The 24618-nt window shown below is 43.3% G+C and overlaps 1 protein-coding gene across 3 annotated transcripts in view; it reads right to left on the reverse strand.

The window, feature by feature from the left end:
- The window catches only part of HMG20B (high mobility group 20B), a 156991-nt gene that overhangs the window by 24571 nt on the left and 107802 nt on the right, over positions 1-24618 (reverse strand). For all 3 annotated transcript variants that reach the window (XM_069649441.1, XM_069649439.1, XM_069649440.1), the window contains 3 exons: positions 17625-17677; positions 16596-16674; positions 15028-15243 (listed from right to left, as the gene is read on the reverse strand). In XM_069649441.1, coding sequence (XP_069505542.1) covers positions 15028-15243; positions 16596-16674; positions 17625-17677 — 348 coding nt within the window. The remainder of the gene's footprint in view (positions 1-15027; positions 15244-16595; positions 16675-17624; positions 17678-24618) is intronic.

Consider the following 24618-nt stretch of genomic DNA (forward strand, 5'->3'; position numbering starts at 1 on the left):
GACGTTTGGCCCTTTGATTGAGCAGAGGTAAAAGTGCACACTGCCAGAGACTCCAGCGAGGGTGCGACCCCTTAGGTGGCAGGGAGGAATATCGAGGACGGCGCCTTCCCGTGATGGAGTACAATGAATGGATTGAAGAATGTATCCCCCGGTGGCTTGGAGGCAGTACAAAGGTCAGAGAAGGAGGAGCTAAAGCCTTGTGGCCCGGGATTTGGATGGGGATAAAAATGCTCCAATAAGGGTAAGGAGCAGACATTAGGTACATTTGCCGGTGGGGAGCTCCATTAGTGTATGGTGAAGACAGAAGACCAAGGATTCCAGAGGCTGGAAAGGGGAAGGTGAGGCGGTTTTGTGACAGTCCCTACCCTCTTTAGTAGTAACGAGGAAGTTATCACAGGCTAAAGGTGAAAGGTGACAAGGTGATACACCCCCACATAGTGTTGCAGTGTCATATGGTGAGATTGGCAGGCCAACAGTGATAAAGTAAACTGCAGCTGGAATCAGCTGGGAGACCAAGTGCCAGGGAAACAGTGGTGCTCACGTGGATCGAGAAGCCCAGTGAGGTAAGAGGCTATCAACACCAGACATAGCTCAAGCCTATTCAATCCAAAGTGACTGTGGATTTACAGACTTGGCCCAGATTGGAGAAGCACACATGTGAAGATTAGCGGTGGGGGGGTGTGACAAAAAATACAAGGTTTGCTAACAAAGTTAAGAAGACCAGGGGGAAGAAGAAGGAGCAGAGGTACAAACAAACATTGGTATATAAAATTGGTGGTGGATATCCACAGCTGATTAGTGGATCTATGGTGAAAGAGACCCCCTTACTCAGAACATCAATGGGAGCTACAATGTAACAGGACTACACAAGACAGATCTACCCCGAATTAGATAAGGAGCACTACCTTGTAACTTGTGGGTGTAAATGATGGAAAGAGCATGTTGGGTTGGTGACAAGGAAATACAGAGAGTTGAGATAAAGCAGCAAGCCCAATAGAACCGGAGAATGGCAGAAAAGACAGAGAATTACATAACAAAACGAGAGTGTGTGGACAATTGAATCCTAATGCCAAAACCTAAAGATAAGGGCACCCACGCTATAAGGAGGCAACCTCATGTTCAACAGGAAGGTCAGCTCGAGCGGTGCTGGAAACAAAGCAGAGAATCAGGAAACAATAAAAAAGACTCAGCGGAGTGAAAACGGGAAATCCCTGAAATTGGTGAGATGCCGTTCAGCAAGGAGGACCTCAAAGAATGCTTAAGTGAAATGGAAGGAAGACTTACAGATAACGTTCAGCAAAAATTCACTTTGCTACGAGAAGTGATGGAAGTTAAAGGGGAAATGAAAGAGCTGGGTGAAAGAGGAAAGGCGGATAAGGCAACTATTCCTACAGGGGAATAATTTGATCATGATAGTGTATATTTGTTGTATATTTTATATTCAAGGTTATATCATATAATGTTAGAGGATAAAATTCCCTGCTGAAGTGGAAAAAGGTGGAAGCTATAATAAAAAAGGAAAAAGTGGATGTTATGTTGCAGGAGCCACAAATCAGGAAGGGGGTAAATTCCGATTTTTTCCAGAATATATCAATCCAATGCAGTGGGGAAGACCTCAGGAGTTATGATAGGACTAAGAGACACATTAAGGGCTTCGGTGGTGCGATACAAAGCCAAGGAGGGAAGAGATATTTTTCTTCTGATGCAATTGGAGCACAAACAAATCACCTTGGCAACGGTGTACGAGCCTAATACAGGGCAAGTGACATTCTTGCGTAAGTCAGTCTGAGGATTTTACAAGCAGGGAAATAATACTTACGGGTGATTTTAATATGGCACGGGACCCTAAGAAAGACAGTAGCGGAGGTGGGGGAAAGGGAACAGTACAACCCAGACAGGTGTAAAAAGGGATCTATATCGTTGTCGGATCATGCCCCTCTAACCGTTCAGGTAAGAGATATGGGACCGCGTGTGGGGCTGTGGGCATGGACGTTCCCAAGGGAATTATTGCACGACAAAGATATGGTAGAGGAGATACGAGACAAAATAGAAAAGTATTTCTCCACCAATAGCAATCAATCTGCCTCCCCTGTTAAAAGCACCTAGGATGCTTTTAAAGCGGTAATCTGGGGAGAACTTATTACACTCAAGAGCCCAGCGGCAGAAACAGATGGCAAAGACAGAAGGGGATCTTGAGGTACAAGTGCGAGATACCCAAATGGCTATAGTTAATCATAGAACAAGGGCTTTGTCCAATACATTGAAGGAATTAAATAGTCCACTGAATATATTGCGGATTTACAGAGCAGTGACATTCTTACTGATAACTAAACAAAAGATATATTTGAGCTAATAAAGCAGATAAATTGTTGTCGCAACAATTGAAGGGAATAGAGGCTGCAAAGCTGGTACTGCGATTATCGCAGGCAGATGGGTCGATAGTAACCGAAACAGAGGCAGTAACAGAAAACTTTGCCCAATTCTACGAATCACTGTATGCTTCGAGTCACCCCGACTATCGAGAGATACAATGCTACATAGGTGGGATAAATTTGCAAAAAACATTGGAGGAGTGGGAGGATCTAGATAGGGATATTAGAGAGGAGGAGAGGTGGTGACAGAAATAGGAGTGTTACCAATAAATAAAGCACTGGGACCAGATGGGTTCCCAGACACTTTTATAAGAAATATGCGAGGCAGTTGGTCCCAAATTGAAAGGAACTATTCAATAAAATAGTGGCAAATGGGGCTGTGACACCAACTATGTCGGAGGCGAACATTGTGGTTTTTGGAAAACCAGGGAAAGACCCAATGAAATGCGGGTCATATAGACCCATCGCCTTATTGAATATCGATGCAAAGTTCTTTACACGCATATTGGTAGCGGGATTAGCGCTGCTTCGACCGGAATTGATACATACTGACCAATCCGGGTTTATATTAGGTAGACAGACTTCGGATAACATTAGGAGGGTGTTCCACCTAATTGAAAAAGATCCCCGCAGTTTTAGTGTCATTAGATGACAAAAAGGTGTTTGATCGTGTGGAATGGCCTTTTTTATTTTCTGCGATGGAGCAGATGGGAATAGGGACCAAGTTCATACAGATGGTGCGGGCAAATTATCAGGTCCCAAAGATACGGTTGGCGATTAACAAACAAGTTTCTTGTAGTATCGAAATAGGTAGGGGCACACAGCATAGGTGCCCGCTATCGCCACTTTTATATGCTATATATCTGGAACCATTCTTGCGCAGAATCAGAGCAAGAGGGACAATACAGTGAATCACATTTGGGGGAGAGGAGTACAAGACCGCAGCCTTTGCAGATGACATGCTGTTGACATTGCTAGAACCCTAACGATCAAAACCAGCATTGTTGGGGGAATTGGCTGACACTGAATGGGTGGCTGGCCTCAAGTGTAATATGGGGAAATCAGAGCTTCTTCATAACGAAGAGGGTTTCCGAGGTGTTCGATAGTAAGTACCCGCAATTATTACAAAAGGTGAAGGAGGATTAGGGGAAATGGACTGTACTACAAATTTAATGGCTAGGAAGAGTAGCTACTTTTAAGATGGTGACTCTTCCGAGGATACTCTATATAAACTCCAACCTCTTCCAACTAAAATTGTTGTCTTATTTCAAGGCATTGAATAAAGAGGTTAAGAGATTTCTCTGGTGAAACAAAACCCAGGGAGTGGCACTTCGAACCGTGATGGCACGCAGAGATAGCAGGGGAGTGGGCCTACCGAAATTTGAAAAATATTATGAGGCTGCATAGTTACGGGTACCAACGGAATGGTTTATCGTGGAAACCAAGAAACCGTGGGTAAAAATGGATAGGGCGGTGGCTGGGTGTCCGCTGGAAGGGGTGTTGTGGTTGTACAGACAAGACAGGCTTCCAAATACGCAGGCTAGCCAGATACCTGCAGTGGTATTTGATATATGTGATCAGCTGCTAGATAAATGAGCTTTGTCCACAAGCCCATCTCCATTTACTCCCCTATTTGGAAATCCACACTTCTATCCAGGGATGAGATGATATGGTATGATATGGCATTTATAATGCGCCTATACACAAGTGTTACAAGGCGCGAGAGGCGTTCCCTGTTTATTATGTAAGCAAGAATATTTGTTGCCTATTTGAACAATTGAAATATGTAATGTTGACTCTGCCTGGGGGTGTGAAGGGGGAAGAGCGAGTGGGGGGGAAAGGGAAGGGAGGTAATGATTTTTTACTTGAAAATGCTAATACAAAACACATAAAAAAGCCTTTAAAATAAAATGATCACTCCAATTATTTTCCATAATTTTTAGTTCAGTACAGGTTTCAAATAAGCTGTGTTCCACAAAGAAGCAGTCCAAAACAGACTTACTAAGACCCCAGATGCTGCTCCTTGAACCTGCCCATTCAATAAATACAAACCAACTGAAACAAGGAGGTAACCCACTTTTATCCAGCCACTATTTTGAGTTCCCTCTTCAAATCGAGAGGAATACAGGTTGCATTCAAGTCCCCTGCTAGGAGAATTAATCCACTAGTTTCCCTGATTCACCAAGTCATTATACAATCTGTGAGGATTCTCAGAAACTCATTCAAATCCCCCACTTCTCTATGACAGTATACATTAAACATTAATAAGTGAATGCCTTGATAATACAACTGCTAGCACACCATAAGGAAGTTCTGGGATCATCTCAGCAACCAAAGCAGTACCAGAGCGGATAGTTGTAATTAGCCCCCAGCTGGTCGGCCCCCTCTAGTAAGTTTTGCAGCTTGAGCAAAGACCTGGAAGCCATCCAAGACTGTCTCCTCAGTACTTGGTCCCTTCCGTAGCACAGGAAGCTGTGGGTGTAGACCCTGTAGGACTGCCCATACAGCCGTTACAGCATAACCATGTTTCTTGCAACATAATACACCCTATCCCTGATTTGAACCCTAACCTCAGGATTTGTTAATTTAAGATTTCCTTGGGAATTCCATGATATTAAAGTATATTATCATTCTTTTCACCAACTAACACTAATTCACTAGTTATTAGGCAGTCCAACTTCACTATTTGTATCACCACCAATTAGTTGTTCACCATGAAGTAGATGCAATTGCGGGCCAGTCTATTTTGTTTACTTTAGATGGGGGTACTAGTACTAGCCTCTGTAGTGTGGTCTCCATCAGAGAACATATGGACCCTATATTCATTGACATTCCTGCTGCTTTTTCCTTCAGCATTCAAGGGCTCCAAATAGTCTACGGAGAAACCAAGTTGTTTTCATTTTAGCAATTCAGAGTGGATAAATTCCATGACCAGTCTAGAACCAAAGTGTAGAATACATCTATTCGTATTCATTCTATCCGGAATTTCCACCCTCTCCAAATCAACTGTAGACAAGGCCCTTAGGGAAGGGATTTCAGCAAAAATCAGAGCATTACTTCTATTAAGACACACGTTACGCCGTCCCTCAGAATACTGGTAAATACCAGTTTATTCCCCTTTGCTTGATTATTTAGGGTATCAAGTTATGGCGATCAAGTAGGGATTGATGGTGATCTCTATATACTCCACCCCATCATTTCGATCTGTACTTCTCGCATGTCTCAATATACAAAATGGTCTGTTAATTACTACAGTCTCCCGTTTATCATTTATACCTTGTATTTTACCATTGTGAGATACTGGATTATTGGGTCCCGACAAATTGATTTGTTCCCTAAACAAACTGTGAGAGGGCTGATTCAAGGCTTGTATCACAGTTTTATGATGAATTCCTTCCTCCACAGTGGGTCTATTCATATGTTGGAGCAAATCTCCAGACACTGAACTTATATTGGGGCATTGCAAAGAATCAGTGCCTCTAGGAGGGGGAAAATTATGCCTTAAAATCAGCCTATACATATTTCATTGTTAGCCCAAGATCCATTAGTTGAGCAGTGTTGGTACTACATTCACTCCGACCGACAGAAGAGCTCCCAATTGTGCTTTGTGCCAAATCATTTTCCCCCAAACAGATAAGTATTTGGACCTAGGTCACATTTGCCACGATTCACTATAGGCCTCAAACCCATCTGCATGGGAACATTAATCCTACATTCAGCTCGACCACCTGTAGAGGTTTGCCCTTTAGGCACCTGATTTAAACGTTCACTGTTCACTATATACTCAAACTCAGTCTGTGTAGCATAGTTCATACTGCATTCTATTTTCCCCAAAAATTCTCTAATCTTTGAATATTAGCAAACCCTTCACCATAAAACTGAGTGGAAGCATTTTTAGACCCATTCACTGCCTCTGGACTAATACACCCGCTAACATAGGATCCCTCATAAGTATGCATTAAGTCGACTTGAACAGCAAAAGAAACCTGGCCTTCGCTCATTATGTCTAAATTAATAGAATTGTCAACAAGGGGATCTTCATTTGCAGCTAAGTCAGTTACTTTTTCTTTTTCAATGGAGTCAATTGGCCTAATACAGAGCAAGCAGAGGACCCATTTAGCCTCCCCCTAATGACTCCACAATGGTTAAGTTCCTCATTTTTCAAGAGCATACTCTGATTTCTGGGTTTATTTGTGCGGTTCCACCATTTGTTTCTTTTAACAACAACCGCCTACCCTTCTTGGATTAGATGCCTATCAAGGCTATCATACTCCGGTTTTGGGTTGGTGTTACAAAACACATCGCCCCATTTCAAAACCAATCATAATATTGGGTTTAAGCATCACGACTTCCTCAGCAGATTGCGAAATAACAATTGGGATGGGATTTAAAACATTCAACCCTGTCACAATGGGTAAATCAGGAATACAAACATGGCATGTACGACTAGGTGGGCGTTCGAAAGCAGAGTGATCTTCCAATTGGACATTAATATGACTAATCATCATAGTATGGTCTTTCACCTCCTCCCAAATGTTGTCATACAAATTTACGAACAAACTTATAACCATATTAAAAGCAGATGCAGGAGGTGATGTGAGGCGAATACGATCCCTTAGTGTATGATGAATAGAATCTACTGCACGCGAATCATCCTCCCTCAATTATTTAGATAAAGAATTAGCATCAGTACAATTTTCAATTATATTGGTGAGGTCTTTTGAAGAACCCACAAAAGATGGATCACATGAATGTTATACCACACTATTACAATAGCGTCTGGCGTCTCCAAAAGCCATTGAGTTTGCATGCTCAATCAGACTCAAAACATTTAAGTCATTCATCTGAGTACAGTCCAAAGTTGCAATTCCACTAAGCAGGCTTAGTAATAGAGTTAACACCTGTTACCTTAAAGAAATCCGTTATAGTCTGACCTGCAATAGGGCGCAGGGTTGGATACAGAGATGAACTGTTACCCTGTAACAAATTAGTGCATTTATTTAATTTTCTACCCAGTTTAGAATGGGCACCAGTACGCAAATCTTGCATAGCCTGTGTTTCCAGCTCATTTGAGGAGCCCTGAGAACAAGGACGAACGTCACTAAGGTTATTCATCAATGGGGCCACAATTTCAGCTTCCTGATGAGGATGGACGTCTTGAGTTGGACCAGTCACATTGTTATTAATAATATCACATGTATTCCTTTGGGTAGCGGCATTGTTCCAAGTGCTTATAGAGGAATCAAGTATAGAAAGCCACTGTCTGGCTTCTTAGCCCCAGTGGCATTGCCATTATGCTGTTTAAGCATTAGCTCCAAGGTGGTTATCATAAGCAGATTTAGGCAGCACAAAGGGTTTAAACACCCCACAGTCATGTCAAGCGCACAGTATCACCAGAAGCAAAGACTACAGAAACAAACACTCAGCTCAAAGGGTACGAGCACACCACATTAACTGAGTGGAAAAGAATAGAGTTCAGTTCAGCATCCAACAAAGCAGGGATACACTGCTCCTTCCGCACCCTCCGCTCAAAGGGCTTCAATCACCCTACAGACACAGAGGGAAGAGCGTTCAATTCAAAATGCGACTAGATGATAATTAGAGTTCTCCACGGACAAAGCGACCACTTGTGCACACTTCTGCCAAACTCATCACCACACGACTTGGTCTTTATTACCGAGACCTGGATGACATATAGGATGTGGGTGGAAGTGGATGTCCTCACCCCCAATAGCTACAGAATTCTACACCAATACCGTCCAAACAAGGTTGGCGGAGGCATTGCCATCATTCTCAAGGTATATTGGCCATGCACCCAAATAGACGTCGCCACCATTGACTCTTTCGGAAACCTATGCTGCTGCTTTCTGCTCTTCCCAATGGACACAGTCACGTTTCACCTCATCTAGAAGAAAAAATGATATTACAGCAGAAAAACTACTCCCTTATCTCCTACCATCTATCAACAACCTCGACAATAATTCAGACCCCCCACTACTAGTGAAGGTCTTCAACAATGCAATGACTAAGGCTTTGGACAATTTCGCACCTATCAAACTGCGCAAAGCTAGACAGAAATCCCACCTCAAAACCTGGTTCACGCCTCAACTTAAAGAATTAAGATTACAAAAAAGAAGGCTACAGTCCATCTGGCTCCTCTCCCCTACTAACGATAACAAGGTCAAACTAATGGACCTCTGCAAATCATACAAAAAGAAATAATCAACACCAAAAAGAATACATTCAACGAGAGAATTGCAAAGACTAAGTCCAACACCAAGGAACTCCTCACTATCCTGCGGGAAATGGAATCCCTTATCCCACCGACATACAATGTCCCAAAGGACAAGCTAGGGTGCACTGCAATACAAAATGCACTCTCAAATAAAATGACATCGCTCCAACTTAAAATAGCCAACAAAAAGGCCTCATTGGTCCCATCAGAGCAGCTACCGTCCCAATATATGGGGAACAATAGGACACCACCATTCAGTTTCAAAAAAATATCTATCATTGAGACAGAGAAAATCATACTTTGCTTAAAACCATCGAACTGCAAGGGCGACAGCTGCCCTGCTCAAATCATAAAGGATGCAACTAGAGACCTTGCCCCGTACATCTCTAAGCTTATCAACGCCTCATTCAAAACTAATACAGTGCCAATCTAAAAGAATCCTGGGTCCTCCCCCTGCTTAAAAAAAACAAACACTAGACCCAAATATCCCTACTAACTATAGACCCATTACCACTGTCCCCTTTCAACTTAAACTTATTGACAGAGTAGCATACAATCAAATTCAGAAATACTTAGAAGATAATCAATTACTAGGACCGTGACAATCTGGCTTCCGCCCTCTTCATGTCACTGAAACAGCCTTGCTAGACCTTAAGAACCAAACTGACGAGTTGAAGGACAATGGGAAAACAGCTATGCTACTTCTCCTGGACCTCTCTGCAGCATTCAACCTAGTGGACCATGCAATCTTATGCAATCACCTTAAGACGGCGGCCCATTTCTCAGGGGAGGCCATAGCCTGGGTCCAATCCTTCCTGGCCAACCGTACAATAAAAGTCTTCTCTTCTTCAGCCTCCGCTGACCCAATTCAAATATCATGCAGAGTACCACAAGGATCCTGTGTCTCACCCACTATGTATAACATTTCTACTAAGCCGTTGTTTGATAAATTGGACAGACTGGGTGTTACCTACACTAATTATGCTGATGACACCCAGGTCCTTATTCCCCTTTCGGGTAACTTCATTGATGACACGGCCTTGGTAAACAGGATATACCTCCTCATTCAGGCATGGATGGCATCCCACGGCCTCTGCCTGAATGATGACAAAACCGAGATACTGATCCTAGGTGCTGAAACTAACATTAAAAAACGTAGTCCTAGCTACACCTCCTTTAATATTGACAACAACCTCATTAAGCTGATGCCTGCTGTCAAGACTCTAGGCTTCCATCTTGACTCGACACTCACACTCAAGAAACAAGCGAATTCACTTGCATCTACCACAGCCTATACCTGCAAGCTCAGCCGAGCCTGCAGACCATTCCTCTCTACCACAAGTTGCATCACCTTAGCCAATGCCCTTGTAATGTCTAGACTAGATTATTGCAATGCCATGTACTTCGGTGCCAACAAATATGTTACGGACAAAATTCAAAGACTACAAAATAATGCCCTAAGAGCAGCATTGAATATCCCCCTCAAAGAACACATTTCTAACTCCCGAAGAGAGGGCCACTGGTTAAAAATAGCTGAGAGGATCCTCTTGAAAACAATCTCACTTACCTCCAAATGCCTGAACAATCTAGCACCGACATACCTTGCCGAAAGGATTAATAGGAGAACCACCACCCGCCCGATGAGAGCCGCCAACGCCCATACCTTAGTGATCCCTAGATTTAAACGAGCAACAGCTGGTGGCACCAGGTTCCCAGTCAAAGCTGCTCAATCTTGGAACGCGCTGCCAGCTGACCTAAGAATGGAACAACCGTACTCTAAATTTAGACGCAGTGTACTTAAATGGTTGCAAACAAATGACCTATAACTTGCTACGCCTGTACTATGTACCACTACTATCACTGTATCTGCCTTAACTGTACCTTTTGATTGCAACATGTGCTATACTATATACCAGTCAGCACTTCAACACTCCACTGTAACCAGAAGTGGCAGTAATTTTATACTATCTGTATGTATATGCTCTTATGTGACACACTCTGTAACCAAGCTTTAAGTTATCTTGTCCTACTGCGCCCAGCTACCTAAGGGTTTGGCGAGCAATACTAAATAAACAAACAAACAAACAATCTACAGACCACCCAAGCCCAACACCTTCTCCATCTAAGATGTCACAAACTTGGTCACCATGTCTTTCATGGATGCTCAGTTAAACGGCACACCCACAAACCTAAACCTTCCGCACCCTGGTACACTCAAGAACTCAACATCAACAAACATACCATCAAAAAACATGAAAATTTGCAAAAAATCATGCAGCGCTTCCGACCTCGCCCTGCTCAAGGAACTTCGCACTACATGCAGACGACTGATCAACACTGCTCCAGCCAACTACTACCAAAACATCATAGCCAAGGCCAACAATGAAAGCAGAGCCCTCTTCAAAGCCATCAAGCACTACTTCAACCCTCTGAGCAACCCACCCATAGCATACTGCATCAATAAATCCACTGCCATCAACTCTCTTCGTCAACAAGATCACCACGATCTGCCAATACAGAAAACAAAGCCACAACAGACATCACACTACACATCCCATCTCATAAAACCACAACTACAACTTTCAAGACACGGAGGAAGACCTCACTGCCACCTTAGCATCCCTCAAGGCCACATCGTATGAGGAATGTCCTCCCTTCCTCTGTACTCAAGACCCTTCTCACTGAACTCCTCCTTTACCAAACATCAACAGCTCCCTAATTCAACACACCTTCCCCTTGACACTCAACAGACAAATCCTCCTGTTTCTTAAGAAACCAACACTGGACCCCGACGATCTCAGCATCACCCATTTTCCCTTCCTACTTAAGATCCTTGAGAAAGCCACGCAACTCCAACACATCAAAGCCAATAACCTCCTTCATTCCTAGCAATATTGCTTCAGACCCAGATGCAGCACAGAAATGGCCACCATCAAGGTGATTGATGATGCCCTTAAAATCCTTGATGATGGCCATCCTTGCCTCCTAGTTCTGCTTGATATCTCAGCAACATGACACAGCAGACCACCAGAAACTCACTGACAATCTACAACCACATGGGAATCAATGAGATCGTCCTCAGCTGGTTCAAATGCTACCTTGCTAAAAGCCAACAGTTCGTACAAATAAATTCTTCCAGATCACCAACTCTACCCATCACCTGTGGAGGTCCGCAAGGATACATCTTGTCCCCTGTGATCTTCAATCTTTACATGGAACCGTTTGGAACCCTCCTCGCTCCACACAACAGCCACATCCATCAATACCCAGAGCTACCTCAAGATATTCTCCAAAGACATAAACAGGCTCAAGGTCTGCCTCACAATTATCCAGTCCTGGCTGTCCAGTAATTAACGGGTGGTCATCCCCTCCAAGACTGAATTCCTACTCTTGACCAACAAAACTGAACACCCTGACATCCTGACATGGCGAACTGCTAGGAACCTTGAGGGCTACACACCCCAGCTGGCCACCTGTGCCAAGTCCTTTGGGTTCAACATAGACAGACACCTCACGCTCAAACAGCATATAGTAAAAAACCCACAAACTGCTTGGTACCAACTTTCTCTCCTGCGGAAAATCAAGACCTGCATCCCAGAAAACGACTTCAGAAAGGCCTAGCTATCTCTAGAGCTATAGCATGGTACCTACCTAAAGAATAACTAAGGTGCTTGTCAGTCATCCTTTAATCTATGTCCAAAAAGAAAACTGGCCACTGTCCACAACTATTAGTATCTGACCCCATCACTTACTGCTTTGTGTGTCTAACACTTGTTTTCTTGGTGTATGTTCAATTCCTTAGAAACTCTGTCAGATAGTTCCTTTCTCACAATGGACAACTTGTATTCCACTTTAGGCAAGTCTTTGCTTTGTTAAACTTGTTTGGTTATATAAGCTACTTGGACCTTTAACTCCCGATATTTTTTCTTATTTCACACTGCTTTACTTTGGGCGTCTCACATGTTTTCCTTTCTTTCGAGGATAGAAATATATTCCATGGTTCATTACCTCCTTTGAGTATTTCCGTATATCTCATTCTTTTACTCAAGATATTTTCATTCATTAAGGGTGACTTTGGGATTCTCCCACTTTGAAGCATCTCACTCTTTGTTAATAATAAGGGAAGAAAGAATAACGTTCCCAGAGTCCACATTTAGTAAATCTTTTGTATTTCTACTTTCATCCCCTCCAGGGACAGTCTTGTTCTTTTTCTCCAAACTTTTACAGTTCATATGCAACAATGATAATCCACTTGTATTCAACTGTCCTTCAATGAACTTCATGCCTATTTCATCACAGTTCCAATATAAAAACTCTTCTTTCTTTTTCGTACTGAGACAAGTTATTTATTCTATATTACACTTTTCATTATTCTTCCTGTGCCTCCCCGGTCCCCAGTTACCTTCATTCTTCTCAGGAAATGGTCCTGGGACTCCTACAGGTCTGGCACCAGTTTGATTACTTTGTTGTACTTGTGATCCAGCTTCCTCTGGATCCCTCGCCTGCGGTTTTCATACTTCGATGAGTTTCCACAGTATCTCAACATGGAGCTCTGTCGCTTGTACCGGCTTCCCTCAGATGATCTAAGCATTGTTGCATGGGCCAGCTGCCCACCCCGACTCCCTGAGGGTCACACCAATTCTCCTTGTAATTTGGGGGTCCCGTGTCCCGCGATGGATCCACCTCTTCCCAGGCTCATGTCAGCAGCAAACCTCCCCTGCATGGAGAAATACTGCTCCCAGTCTCTTGCCGCCCTTGGTCTCTATATGACAAGTATTCTCCTTTCAAGCCACGCGTCTCAGTGGATTGTTTAGTTTTCCTTAGAGACATTTTCTCTTTCTCCTGAAGAATATTATCCTTCAACCTCTTCTTTGACACATTCCTGATAGGATTTGGTAGTCCCATGTATGCCATTATATTTGCTGATGAAGGGAGGTCTTCATAGGAACAGAAGCCCTTGTCCCTGCACCCCCCCCCCTTAGGGAGAAAGGGGGAATTCCCTCAATTAGTCACACTGTCTGACGCTGGGTCCTCTCACACCTAGAATGTGGCAATGCCATTTTTGGAAGCTTTCGACGGCTACACTGCTAGCCCTGAGATGTGTCCTGCACGCTGCAGGCAAGGATCAAAGGACTCTGCAAATTAGACCATATCAGCCCGACCCTCAGCAAGTTGCACTGGCTCCCACTGCAAGCCAGTATAATCTTCAAATCCAGTCGCATCATCTACAAGGCTGTCGCCCTGAAGTCCCCAAGCTACAATCTGTAAACTACTGATATGTCCATGAGTAAAATAGACATATAAACAAACCCACTGCCATCACACACACACACTCCCGGCCTCCTCAGCACATTTCACATGCCCAATCTCCAAGGAGGCTTACTTTAGCACAGCCAGCCCGCCTAACTGCTTATCTCGGCCTAAGCTCACTCACATTCTAAGCCTTAAGACATCCTTCCCTTACCTTGAACCAGATATTAGGATACTTTATCCTGCACACTTACTTCGGTCATTACACCTAGAATACCCTTGATTTTAGTCCATCTACTGGTCTTATATGTATGAGTAATGCCAGCAAATTGCAATTAAAAATAAGTGGGTAGCCTCGGTATTGCACCTAGAATACTGTAGGACAAATGGTCTATCACGCTTAGAAATGAGGCTTAGAAGACCTAGTATGGCGACCGGGCTAGTGGGCCTAGAGGACTCTCTCACACAGACAATCTGATCAAGCAGTGGTGCCAATAACAAAGCTCCATTCGAGCAGACGATACGTCTAAATGCACAACTTCGGTGGACATTTGCTGCAGGCATGGCTACCCACACACACATGTACCAGAATGCAATAACGACCTATGACAAATTCAGTCTAGCTGGGGACATAACACGTTTGCCTCCTTACACTAGATTAAGCCTCAACACCACTGCCATCAGAATAAAGCGACGCCCTATGACAAAATTCGGTCCAGCTGGTCACAAAGCTCTTGCACTCTCACACTCTCCTGACCTCCCTCAGAACGCGTCCACATACCTGATCTCTTGGGTTGGTTACTGGAGCTTGCCCAGCCCACCTAATTATCGTGGCCAAAATGCACAGACTCATTTTAAGCCTTTATGAGAATTTCCCATACTTTGGGCTGCGGTCCCCGAGAGCGTTCCCACCACAAGTGCAGCGACTATAGTAATGGGAAATAGCGCAATATAAATGACTACTACAATACAATACAATAGAATACAATACTATAAATTGTTAATTAGCAGACATTATTAAATACACCTGAGAAGGGTTGCAAGCAAGTGCATTATCTGTGCTGGCCTAATCTGACACATCTTTAGTGCTTTGTACACTTTAGACAGATGGACATACCAAACTCGCCTGGGATGGACAGTCAGCAGGGACATGGTCCATGATAAACTCACCTGGGATGGGAAGTGACCCAAAGCTATTTATCAGAGCTTGCCGCACAGCCTGCACTTGCTGCTGTAGTTCCAGCGTCTGCTTCTCTTCCAGCATAAGATCATGCTCAAGTCTCTCTCTGGCTGTGTTCATGTTCTCTGTGTGCTTCTGCAAAATGGCATTCTGCTCCTCAAACTCAGTGTTGATCTTGCGAAGACGCCTCAGCTCTGCCTCACGGACTGCATGACAGACAAAAGCAGAGTAAATTCAGCAATAGAGAAACTGAAGCAGCCATGAAACCTTACTATATGAAAGTGATCTTGGGATGTTGCCGCACCACACTCACCAAGCATATGTTAGAGACATACTTAGCACAACCATCACTAATTCTGCCCATGTACAAAAAGAAACCCATTTTTTTTTTCAGGAGGCATATTCACAAAGATGCGACTGTTAAAGGCATTTCTTCCTCCATCTGATATTTCTAAGGTGCTCTGGAACCCACAGAAACCTCACATCATTGAAATCTGGCCACAGAACTCCCACACTTTAAAGCCAATATAAGATGCCATGTCATAGTAGGAAAACATCACCCACTGATAGACACACACACTATCAGGAGTGTACAGTTTACAAAGTGTAACCTTTTATGAAGACAAAGCGTATTCTACTAAAGAAGAGTAAATGTGAATAACAAAGTGTTCAGCAAAATTAAGATGAGCGAGTTTGTGGAAATGTATGATGCATAAAGATCATACTCTGTAATGGAGGAGACCCATGGCATGTGGCCTCAAACGTGGCACTGTCTGGATGTGAATATTGTACACAAAATGTAATTAAATATTGGGGATTTAAAGCTTGTAAAGACACTTACAGAATGACAACCTAGTCGAATACCAGGTATGTTTTTCTGCAAGACTGGGGGTGTTGGAGAGTGGGAGGGTTACTTTCCAGTTCTCCAGTAACTGTACGGCAAACGTAGAAATTTACATTTCTCTTGATATTGTCCTCTGACAGGATTAGACAAGTTATCTGTGAATTCAGACAGATCCGAGTTTACCTGCAAACTTACACCCTTTTCACAGATAAATTTGTAAATGCCTTCTACCATTTAGGTGAATTGTGGTGGGCACTTGCATGCGTTCCTTCAGAATCCACCAGCTTTTAGGGGCTAAGAAATGGCAGATTTGAAAGGAATCTGACATTTTTCCATCAGCATTCAAATTAGATGTCTTCTGGTAATCATTTGGTTTTGTAGAAGGCAGAATCGAAAATTCAAACTCATGCCCACTCCTACTCCACCATACAAAAACCACAACAACAAAAAACACACGGATTGCAAAAGAGCGAAGATAGCGAGTTGGAAATATTACTGTTAACCTCTTCTCCTGGAACCTGTAACTTCTCCTCTGCAACTTGTAACTGCCTACTAAACATGCGCCCGCAAGCCTCCGGGCAAGGTGCGCAATACAAACAAACAAACAAACAAACAAACAAACAAATAAATAAATAAATAAAATGATGTATCACAACATTCTCTGGGAGAAGGGAACAGATCCGATTTGTTTGGGACAAAAATAATACATTATACCTTTGTTTTGATCCAGAAACTCCTCTGTGAAAATTGGAACATCAAACGCAGGAAACCCATCATTCAAAGATTCACTACCCTAAGGAAAAGAGGGAAAGGCAAGACCTTGTTATTAGCCATGAAAAGAAAAGGAGGAAGATGAGGGGAGCTTTAAGGAGACTTTGTGCAAAGGACAAAAATTGGGAGGGAGAAAGTTCACTCTGAAATTAGAGCCAAGTACCTACATACAGCGTGACTAAATCAAATAACTTGTACCTAATCTTACATAGGTACTCAACATCCAAGATAGAAAATGGCCCTTGCATGGCATATGGCCGTGGGATGGAAATGAGGCTGTAGCAACAGAGCTTAACCTTCATAAAATCCCTGCTCCTGTTTTAGCACACTGTAAATATAGTTGATAGTCAAATAACAGCTGCTAGTGAAAAAAGCCCAAAGTTACAAAACCTGCATGGACAGAAACAGGTTGCTGGATATAATAGCTTTAACATAACTGGTGTTCCAGATCACAGTGTAAAACATTATCCAAATGTGCCCACACTCACTCAGTACAGTTACTCCATTGCATGCATTGAAGGTGTTACCGATCTACGAGACTTCAAATCACAAAAGATATTGAGTAAAGGAGGTTATTGAGTAAAGGAGGTCGAGTAGGAGGGGTGACAGTCTACGGCGAGATTAAAAGAGCAAAAGGGGAGATAAGGAACACATTTTTTGAGTGCATAAGAAGAATGAAAGTTGGATAGATGGGAGAGCGATAGAGCAGTGATACAGGAGAATGGGCAAGAGATGGAGGGTAGGAAACCAAACAAGCACCAGACACAATTGTATATAAAAGAAGGAAGAAAAGAAAAGCAGGGAGAAAAAGCATACTATCAGAGAAACAGAAGACAGGCGGGTAAAGCCAGAAAAGTCACTGATGAGGAGAGTGACTAAGAACGGAGATTCTGCACATGATACGTGCCTGCACTACTCCCAACCACTCTTTCTATGCAGTTCCACATAAATGTATGCATGGAACACACTCACCGTATGAGCATGTCCGTTCAGTAAAGTGCTCCCTTGTGCTGTGCCAGTCTCCTCTACAAGAGACAAAGAGGTTCATACTATTACACATACCACAGTAATAGTTAATTTCTCAGGCACTAGCCATGTTATCAAACCATTCTTTATAGACTACTTCAAACATTATGATCTCATTAGGTCATCATGCGCCAGATAAATAGTAATTCAGCTTCAGTCCAATATTCTCACACACAGGTAGTCCCTATGCTAATAATATAGGGAGGGTAGACTTGTACTAAAGTTTTTGGTCATTTCTGGTGTGGGTTTGCCAAGAGGGACCAAGGTTTGAGGCCTTCCAAAATGGCCATATTGATGGGATTGTAAACTGAATTACAAGCACTCCCTACCTCAGTGTACTACACCCATGCAATTTCTACTTTGCCCAATTATCCTCTACATACGATGCAAGCAGCACTATCAGATCCCTAGTTTGATTTATTTCCTTCCCAGTCCTAGGTATTCCTCAATGGCATTGCTTCCAACATCGTGTTACATGTACTGTTGTGGGAGCACTGTAGAAACAAACAGGGGCAATAGCAGACATATTTAACTGTTCAGTACAAGAGTTGTACAATATGAAAACTGGAGGTATTGCTTTAGATTGACGCAGAGTAACAGCAATGATGCATCATTGTTCTCATCAGATTAAAGTGATGGATGTAAACAAATGTGGCATTTGTGAGGACCTTACAGATATCAAACCCCAAATGACTTGCGATTGTCATGTATGAAGTAATGAGCAGCGCATTGGGGTTAAAGTTGTATAGACAATTTAGAAGGAGAATCAAGGGAGGTTTTATATTTTACCTTCAAAATCCCTTCAACGAAACATTTTTCATTAAATGTATTCTTTGCCAATATAACGCAGTCTTTCTATGGTCCTATAGTGACACTTTCGAATCACAACAATTTTGCAACTTCTTCTATGCCGAGATTGCAGGGCAGCGGAAGTTGTGAAATCGCTGTGTTCTTTCTCGATGTTGTCCTGCCCCTCCTCCCCCCTGAACTCCCTCGGCCACATGTATGGGGGACTCCCCTTAAACTCCTCCCCTTCCTCCCTCACACGTCTCGAACTAACCTGGGGGACACCCTTGGAACTCCATCACTTCTCCTCCATCCCACTCCACTATACCATCCCCTCTTGTCTCTGAAACACCCTTCCCCCACGCACCACTTAGTTTACTCCTCTGTTCGATCTGTCTCCTTTGGCAAACCATCCATTCCAGAAAGGACATTCTGTACTAGATTAAATGCAACGTCTTTTTTTCCAGAATGGATGGAGCCCACGTCTCCTACAACAGAGGTACCTTTAATGATCCTTCAATATTTTAAAATGGTTATCCTGTCAACATGTGAAAATCTGTCGCCAAGACACGAGAATTCTAAGAATTCTAAAAGTACCTTTTTTTTTTTAATTCTCTCCGGTTTATAGAAACAAAATGTTCCTCTAGCAAAATATTCTCAGGGTATGCCCGCACCTGTGGGAATCCTGGTGAATGTAGGTACTTGAAAACCAGTAAATAGACTCCATGCCAAGCCATATGTATCGTTAGAGTAGAATTTAATTTTGGAGGGTCTCCAATCTCATTTTATGGACCCATTATCTTTTTGCTTTTCCCTCCCCTTCACTTTCAGGATCTTGGACTTCATTATATGGTAAAAGGAACGTCTAACTGAAGTTCTGCACTCACTGAAAACCCTTTCAGTTATATGGCCCTATGGTAGCCCATAAATCCCCTATGACAGGGATGCTTTTTGCTAGGATAGAGGTGCTTTTTATGCACCCAATTCCTGCCTTAGGATATTAGAGGATTTCCTTAAGCCCTGCGGACAGGGTCTTTAGGTGCATCTTCCCGACTTAGGTGATTCCCTGAAGCTCCCCAATCTCCCAAAGTGATTGTTGTAACAGAGCAGCACAGGCCTAGCGCTCAGTAGGTGGAGAGGGTTCACTCACAGGTGTAGTACCCATTTTTTTATGAATATCACGTATGAGAATGTCCACACACAGAATTTTTATGAAAATATTATGTAAGAAAAGGCACACTGAAAAAGCAAAACAGGTAAGCAATATTATAAAAAAAATATGCCACAATGTATCAGGTAATCAAAAGAGTTTTGAGTAAGCGATTTTTAGCATCAATAAGGAGTCCATCATAGAAAGACAAAGACAGTGAAAGATATGTAAAGGCTTTTCCATCTAGGCTGGCACATTTCAGAGGAGACTCAGGAAGACCAGTAGTGCAAATAATAGCGGGAAAGATTTGAATGAAATTGGGCCAAAAACAGCAATTCATGGAGTTCTGTTGGTCGGAAATCTTCAAGAGTTACTTGAAGATGAAAAGGATGAGGGATGTAGAAATATGGGAAGAAAAAACTTGCCAGCCGCACTGGAGGGTCAGGAGAGCAATACTCGGGGACGGAAGAAGCAGTTCTGAAACAGATGGTTGACTGTTTGCAGATGCGATTGATGTGCACATTGTCCAGTGACATTGTAGAGATCCAGCGACGCAACACTGGTGCAGGAGGGGTGCCAAAACCATTGGGAAAAGTGGATATTCACGGGTCAGAGGTTGGTGAAGAATGAATTTTGACAAAACGTGCAAGAGCCAGACGCAGACAAATGGCAGTTTCAGAAGCAGCACAGGCCCATAGAGCTTACCAGTTGAAGGAAATAGAACCAAGGCGCTTGCCTATGTCCTGGGATGAAGATGCTCTAGTAGGTTCGGCCCAGAGAATTGAAGTCCTGATAGTAAAGGATCACCCACATCTATGTCCAGCAATGCAGGCACGGACGGAACTTCGGCGTAATAAGGCCTTCAAGCAGGAGCTGTAATCCAGTTGTTCTCACTGGATCAGGGGAAAGATGCACCGCTGTGGATTCCTTTATGTGGTCCTGGAGAGGAAGTTTTGCCTCCTAATTATTCGGAATGTCAAAAGCTGCTGGTGCAGAGCTTTGGTCCTTCCTCGAGCAGCAGCAGGCTTTGTAGAGTGCAGGTTTAGAGTTCCAGATGTTGACAAGACAAGTGGGTAAGGGTGCCTGATTATAGCTGCCTCAGAGGCAGTGAGCCCCGTCAGAGGCAGTGAAGGAACGCAGTCCCCAGCCACACTAAGCATCATTCAAACAGAGGGGTGGTCAGCCAATGGCCAGTCTTTCCTCCAAGCACACCCAGGAATACAAGAAGGGCTCTGAAACAAAGGAATGAATCCACACAATACCAGAAAGGGATCTGCATATGCCAGTCAGAACTGGTTTCAGGCCAATCACAGTCCCGAGTTATGGGATACAACATCCAGTGGACAACAATGGCAAACCCCTCTTACACAAAGAGACAGGGGCTTGTCATGGGATCCCTCAGGTCTTCAAGGCAACCAAAGAATCGAGTGCCTGCCACTATTTTTGAGTAGCGGGAATAATATTTTCCCATAGAGGTAAATGGGAAGTGGTGTATCCCATAGAAGAATATAGGGATCGTCACACCTCCCGCAGGGATGGTTCTGCCTCCCGCAAATGGCAATGGAGAGGTTGTGCCTGCCACCATTCATGAGAAGAGGGAATAGTATTTTCCCAAGTTATTAAGGAGGTTAACCCCACAGGTTATACAGAGTAGCACATCTCTTCAAAGGTGCATTGTTGTGGTTAGTACGTGTGTATGTGGTGTCTCCACAAGAAAGGGAGATATGTTGTAATGTACTTCATTTGAGTGTGTGGTTGTTGTAAGGAAAGGAGATGTGTTGTGAAGTGCTTGTCTTGGTATGTATGAGTTGAGAGAATGTTGATGTGAGTGGAATGTTTGGTTATGTACGTTGTGTCAAGGTTCCACCCAAGAGCAGTTGGAAGAAGTCAGCCTGGGTGATGGGACCCAGTGGTTCACTATGTAACAACCTGAAGTAAAATACAATAAAGCCAGCTGTGAAGAACCTACTAAAGTGTACGCAAGCCACTTTATTTAAAAAACCAAGTCCAAATCCCAGTCAAGCCTGCAAAAAGTAGAGGTGGCTGCCTCATGTGGTAAAACGTGGCTTTGCTAACAGGCGACTATCACCCTTCTTTGGATTTAGGGAGTAATCTGGAGGAAGCTGTAATTATGGTTGACCTCCCCAGGTGTCAAGTCATTTTACTGCATCAGTAGACCAATGCACCTTTTGGTAGCCATTGGGTACTAATATAGATTTGTAAGTACTGCTCGTGGCCATTTTGTTTCTTTGGCAGTCCTTTGTTTGGGGAAACCACGAAGCAGGCCTACAATGGCCACTATGCACACATGCGCTCAACTCTTAGCCTAGCCCTGCACCCTCTAGAGAGGTGTGAGCTGCTTTCGACTAGTCCTGGCATTAAAGGTGGCCACTACACACCACTGGTTTTGGGAGTTTCGTAGTTTGTTGTCAACCCGATTGGTGGCACACCAAAAGCACCATTGTGGGATGGGATAGCTATGTAGATGGGGAAAGTAGGGGAGACCCAGTTCCAATTACTTTGGGAATTGCAGCAAGTTTTCTACCCTTTTGGAGGACATTTGCCATGAAGCAGTGGTTGCTGCATCTTTTGGACCAAATCTAGCCATACTGGCAGCACCCTGTATGTTGGGCTTGTTAGGACCATTTGAAACTTAGTAAAACCATACAACTGAGACAGTACAAAACTCCACTCTTCGTATAAGGCTGTACCACCGGAGTATATGGTAGTGTAGACAGAGCAGCCAGGCTCATTTTAGGAGGGCGAGAGTGCTGTAGGAAGGTACAAAGAGCTTGTAGTTTACCAAGTGTTCAACAGAAACACTTACAACCCTAGGTATTAAACAAAATTAGACCAAGTTAAGTCTTAGGTCAAGTACTTTGTCATAGAGTCATAAATGCATTATAAAAACATAACACAATGCTTTAAAGTACACAGACCAAAGCATAGACCCTGTTCAGAAAAATATCAGTATTTCTAGGGAAGTCAGACCTTATTAAACACATTTAGTATAGGACAATATTCATGGAGAGGAAAACCATAACTTACTTTCAAATTAACTTACAGTAAATCAAGCCTAGTAGACTGTCAGTTTGCAGTGAGAATCAGTTAAGGAATCACTTAGTAAACCAACCTTGTTATCAGGATACGTTTCGGATTAGTGGAACACATCAAGAAACAGTGTAAACCTAAAACTACATTCAGGATAACATTGAGTTATATCAGGTAAGTAAGACCTTTTGGTGTAATATACAATTCCAGTTGCTTTTTAGACCAGTGGAACACAGACTAAGGTAAGCAATAATTTTCTAAACTAATGTAGGATTGCACCAGGCCGACCAAGGTCAGCTACACCTAGAGGACACCTTTTAAGAATGGCACACAGCTATTCTAAGCAGGTAAAACCTAAGGGTGTAATATACGATTACAGTTGCTTTTCAGATCAGTGGAACACAGACTAAGCTAAGCAGTAACTAACTTATTTTAGGATGACACACATCTATTCAAGGTAGGTAAAACTCAAGGCAGTCTTATTCTAGACAGGGTATACAGTTGGTCAGGGGAAGCAAGACCCGATTGGTAAACGTATACATTAATGTTCTAAAATAAATAGTTAAGTGAAAGAAATAGTTAAGTGAAGCGAACAGCATTACTTTTGGGAAAGAGGCATAACCAATTCACAGGTGAGTAAAATAACCTTACATATACTTTTCAGAATGGCAGGACACATTCAAAGTAAGTAAGAACTTTTGTAACTGCTTACTCTCAGAGGGGCAGTTACCAACCAACTCTTTCAAAAGTAAGTAACTTTTAAACACTCCATCCCACTGCGTGTACCCTCGACTTGAGCCCTGGGTAAGTAAATACCACAGCCAACACAGTACCTCAGCACAGAGGATATGCAGCCAAAAACCCTCTTCGATGAATTCCTTGTCATGAAATCAGGACACTGAAAGGGATTCTGCAGCAGGGATCAACAGGAAAGGCTCCAGGCAAGAGTTTCTTCGTGGCTGGATGCATCACTGTGGTTTTAGCAGCCTTTTCAGGAGCCAGGAGAAGACTGAAGATCGCTGGTCGGATTCTCGTTTCTAACCTGGTCCAGCCCTCTGGTGAGGGGACTTCAACGACTTAAATCTTGTCTCTGGAGAGCAAGTTTCATCTCCACGCAGAGTTTGGAAGATCATGCCCCGCACGATGGCTCAATGTCCGAAGGTATTGGGGTATTTCAGCCCGGAAGGTTGCGGCACACCATGAGATGGCTCAAAATGCAGATCCTCGAGTCTAGCGGATCTCACCAGGCTCTGGAGCGGGGACGTCATTTTCAGGACTCCCAGGTAGATTGGAAGGAAGGGTAACAGCAGTCTCTCCAGTTGCTGGACATCACGACAGCCCTCTTTTCTTCATCTTCTTCTTTGGCTTCAGCTTCAGAGAGCAACTTGTCAGCAGCTTCCAAGTTCAGAGTATTTGACAGAAACTACAGCACAACTGCTGCAATCTCGCCCTGCATTTCAGAGAAAGGGGCAGTCGGTCTGTCCAATGAGGACAGCCAGCCCATCATTGGGACTAGGTTCCTTTCATGCAAGGTGAAAGACAAAGGGCTGCAGAGTTTTAGACTCCTCCCTCGCTTCCTGCCATCTCAGACACTGTGGAGCCTTGGCAGGGAATACAAAGGATTTCCACCAAATACAAAACTCCCACTGAGGTTGTTGCTCCCTAGAATCATTGGGGAAGACCTCAAACTACAAGCAAACAAGAAATGGTGAAAGAAAAAAAGAAGTAGCCCACCATTTGAGAAAAACGGTGGCCCTTTTGTGCATTACAGAGGCTGAATTAACAGCCTGCGAGTAAAAATGACTAAATGTCATAAAGGTAAATCCACTGCCACCAGCCATACATGTAAACTCGCAATTGTAAAATTATTTAACCAGGTAAGTAAGAACCGGGGTACATTGCTGGCTCACTATACAAAATGTAAAGGGGGATGAAAATCCCTCTTTACTACTT

The sequence above is a fragment of the Ambystoma mexicanum genome, chromosome 1p (assembly GCF_040938575.1).
Source record: "Ambystoma mexicanum isolate Mex_15411 chromosome 1p, UKY_AmexF1_1, whole genome shotgun sequence".
NCBI classification, from domain to species: domain Eukaryota; kingdom Metazoa; phylum Chordata; class Amphibia; order Caudata; family Ambystomatidae; genus Ambystoma; species Ambystoma mexicanum.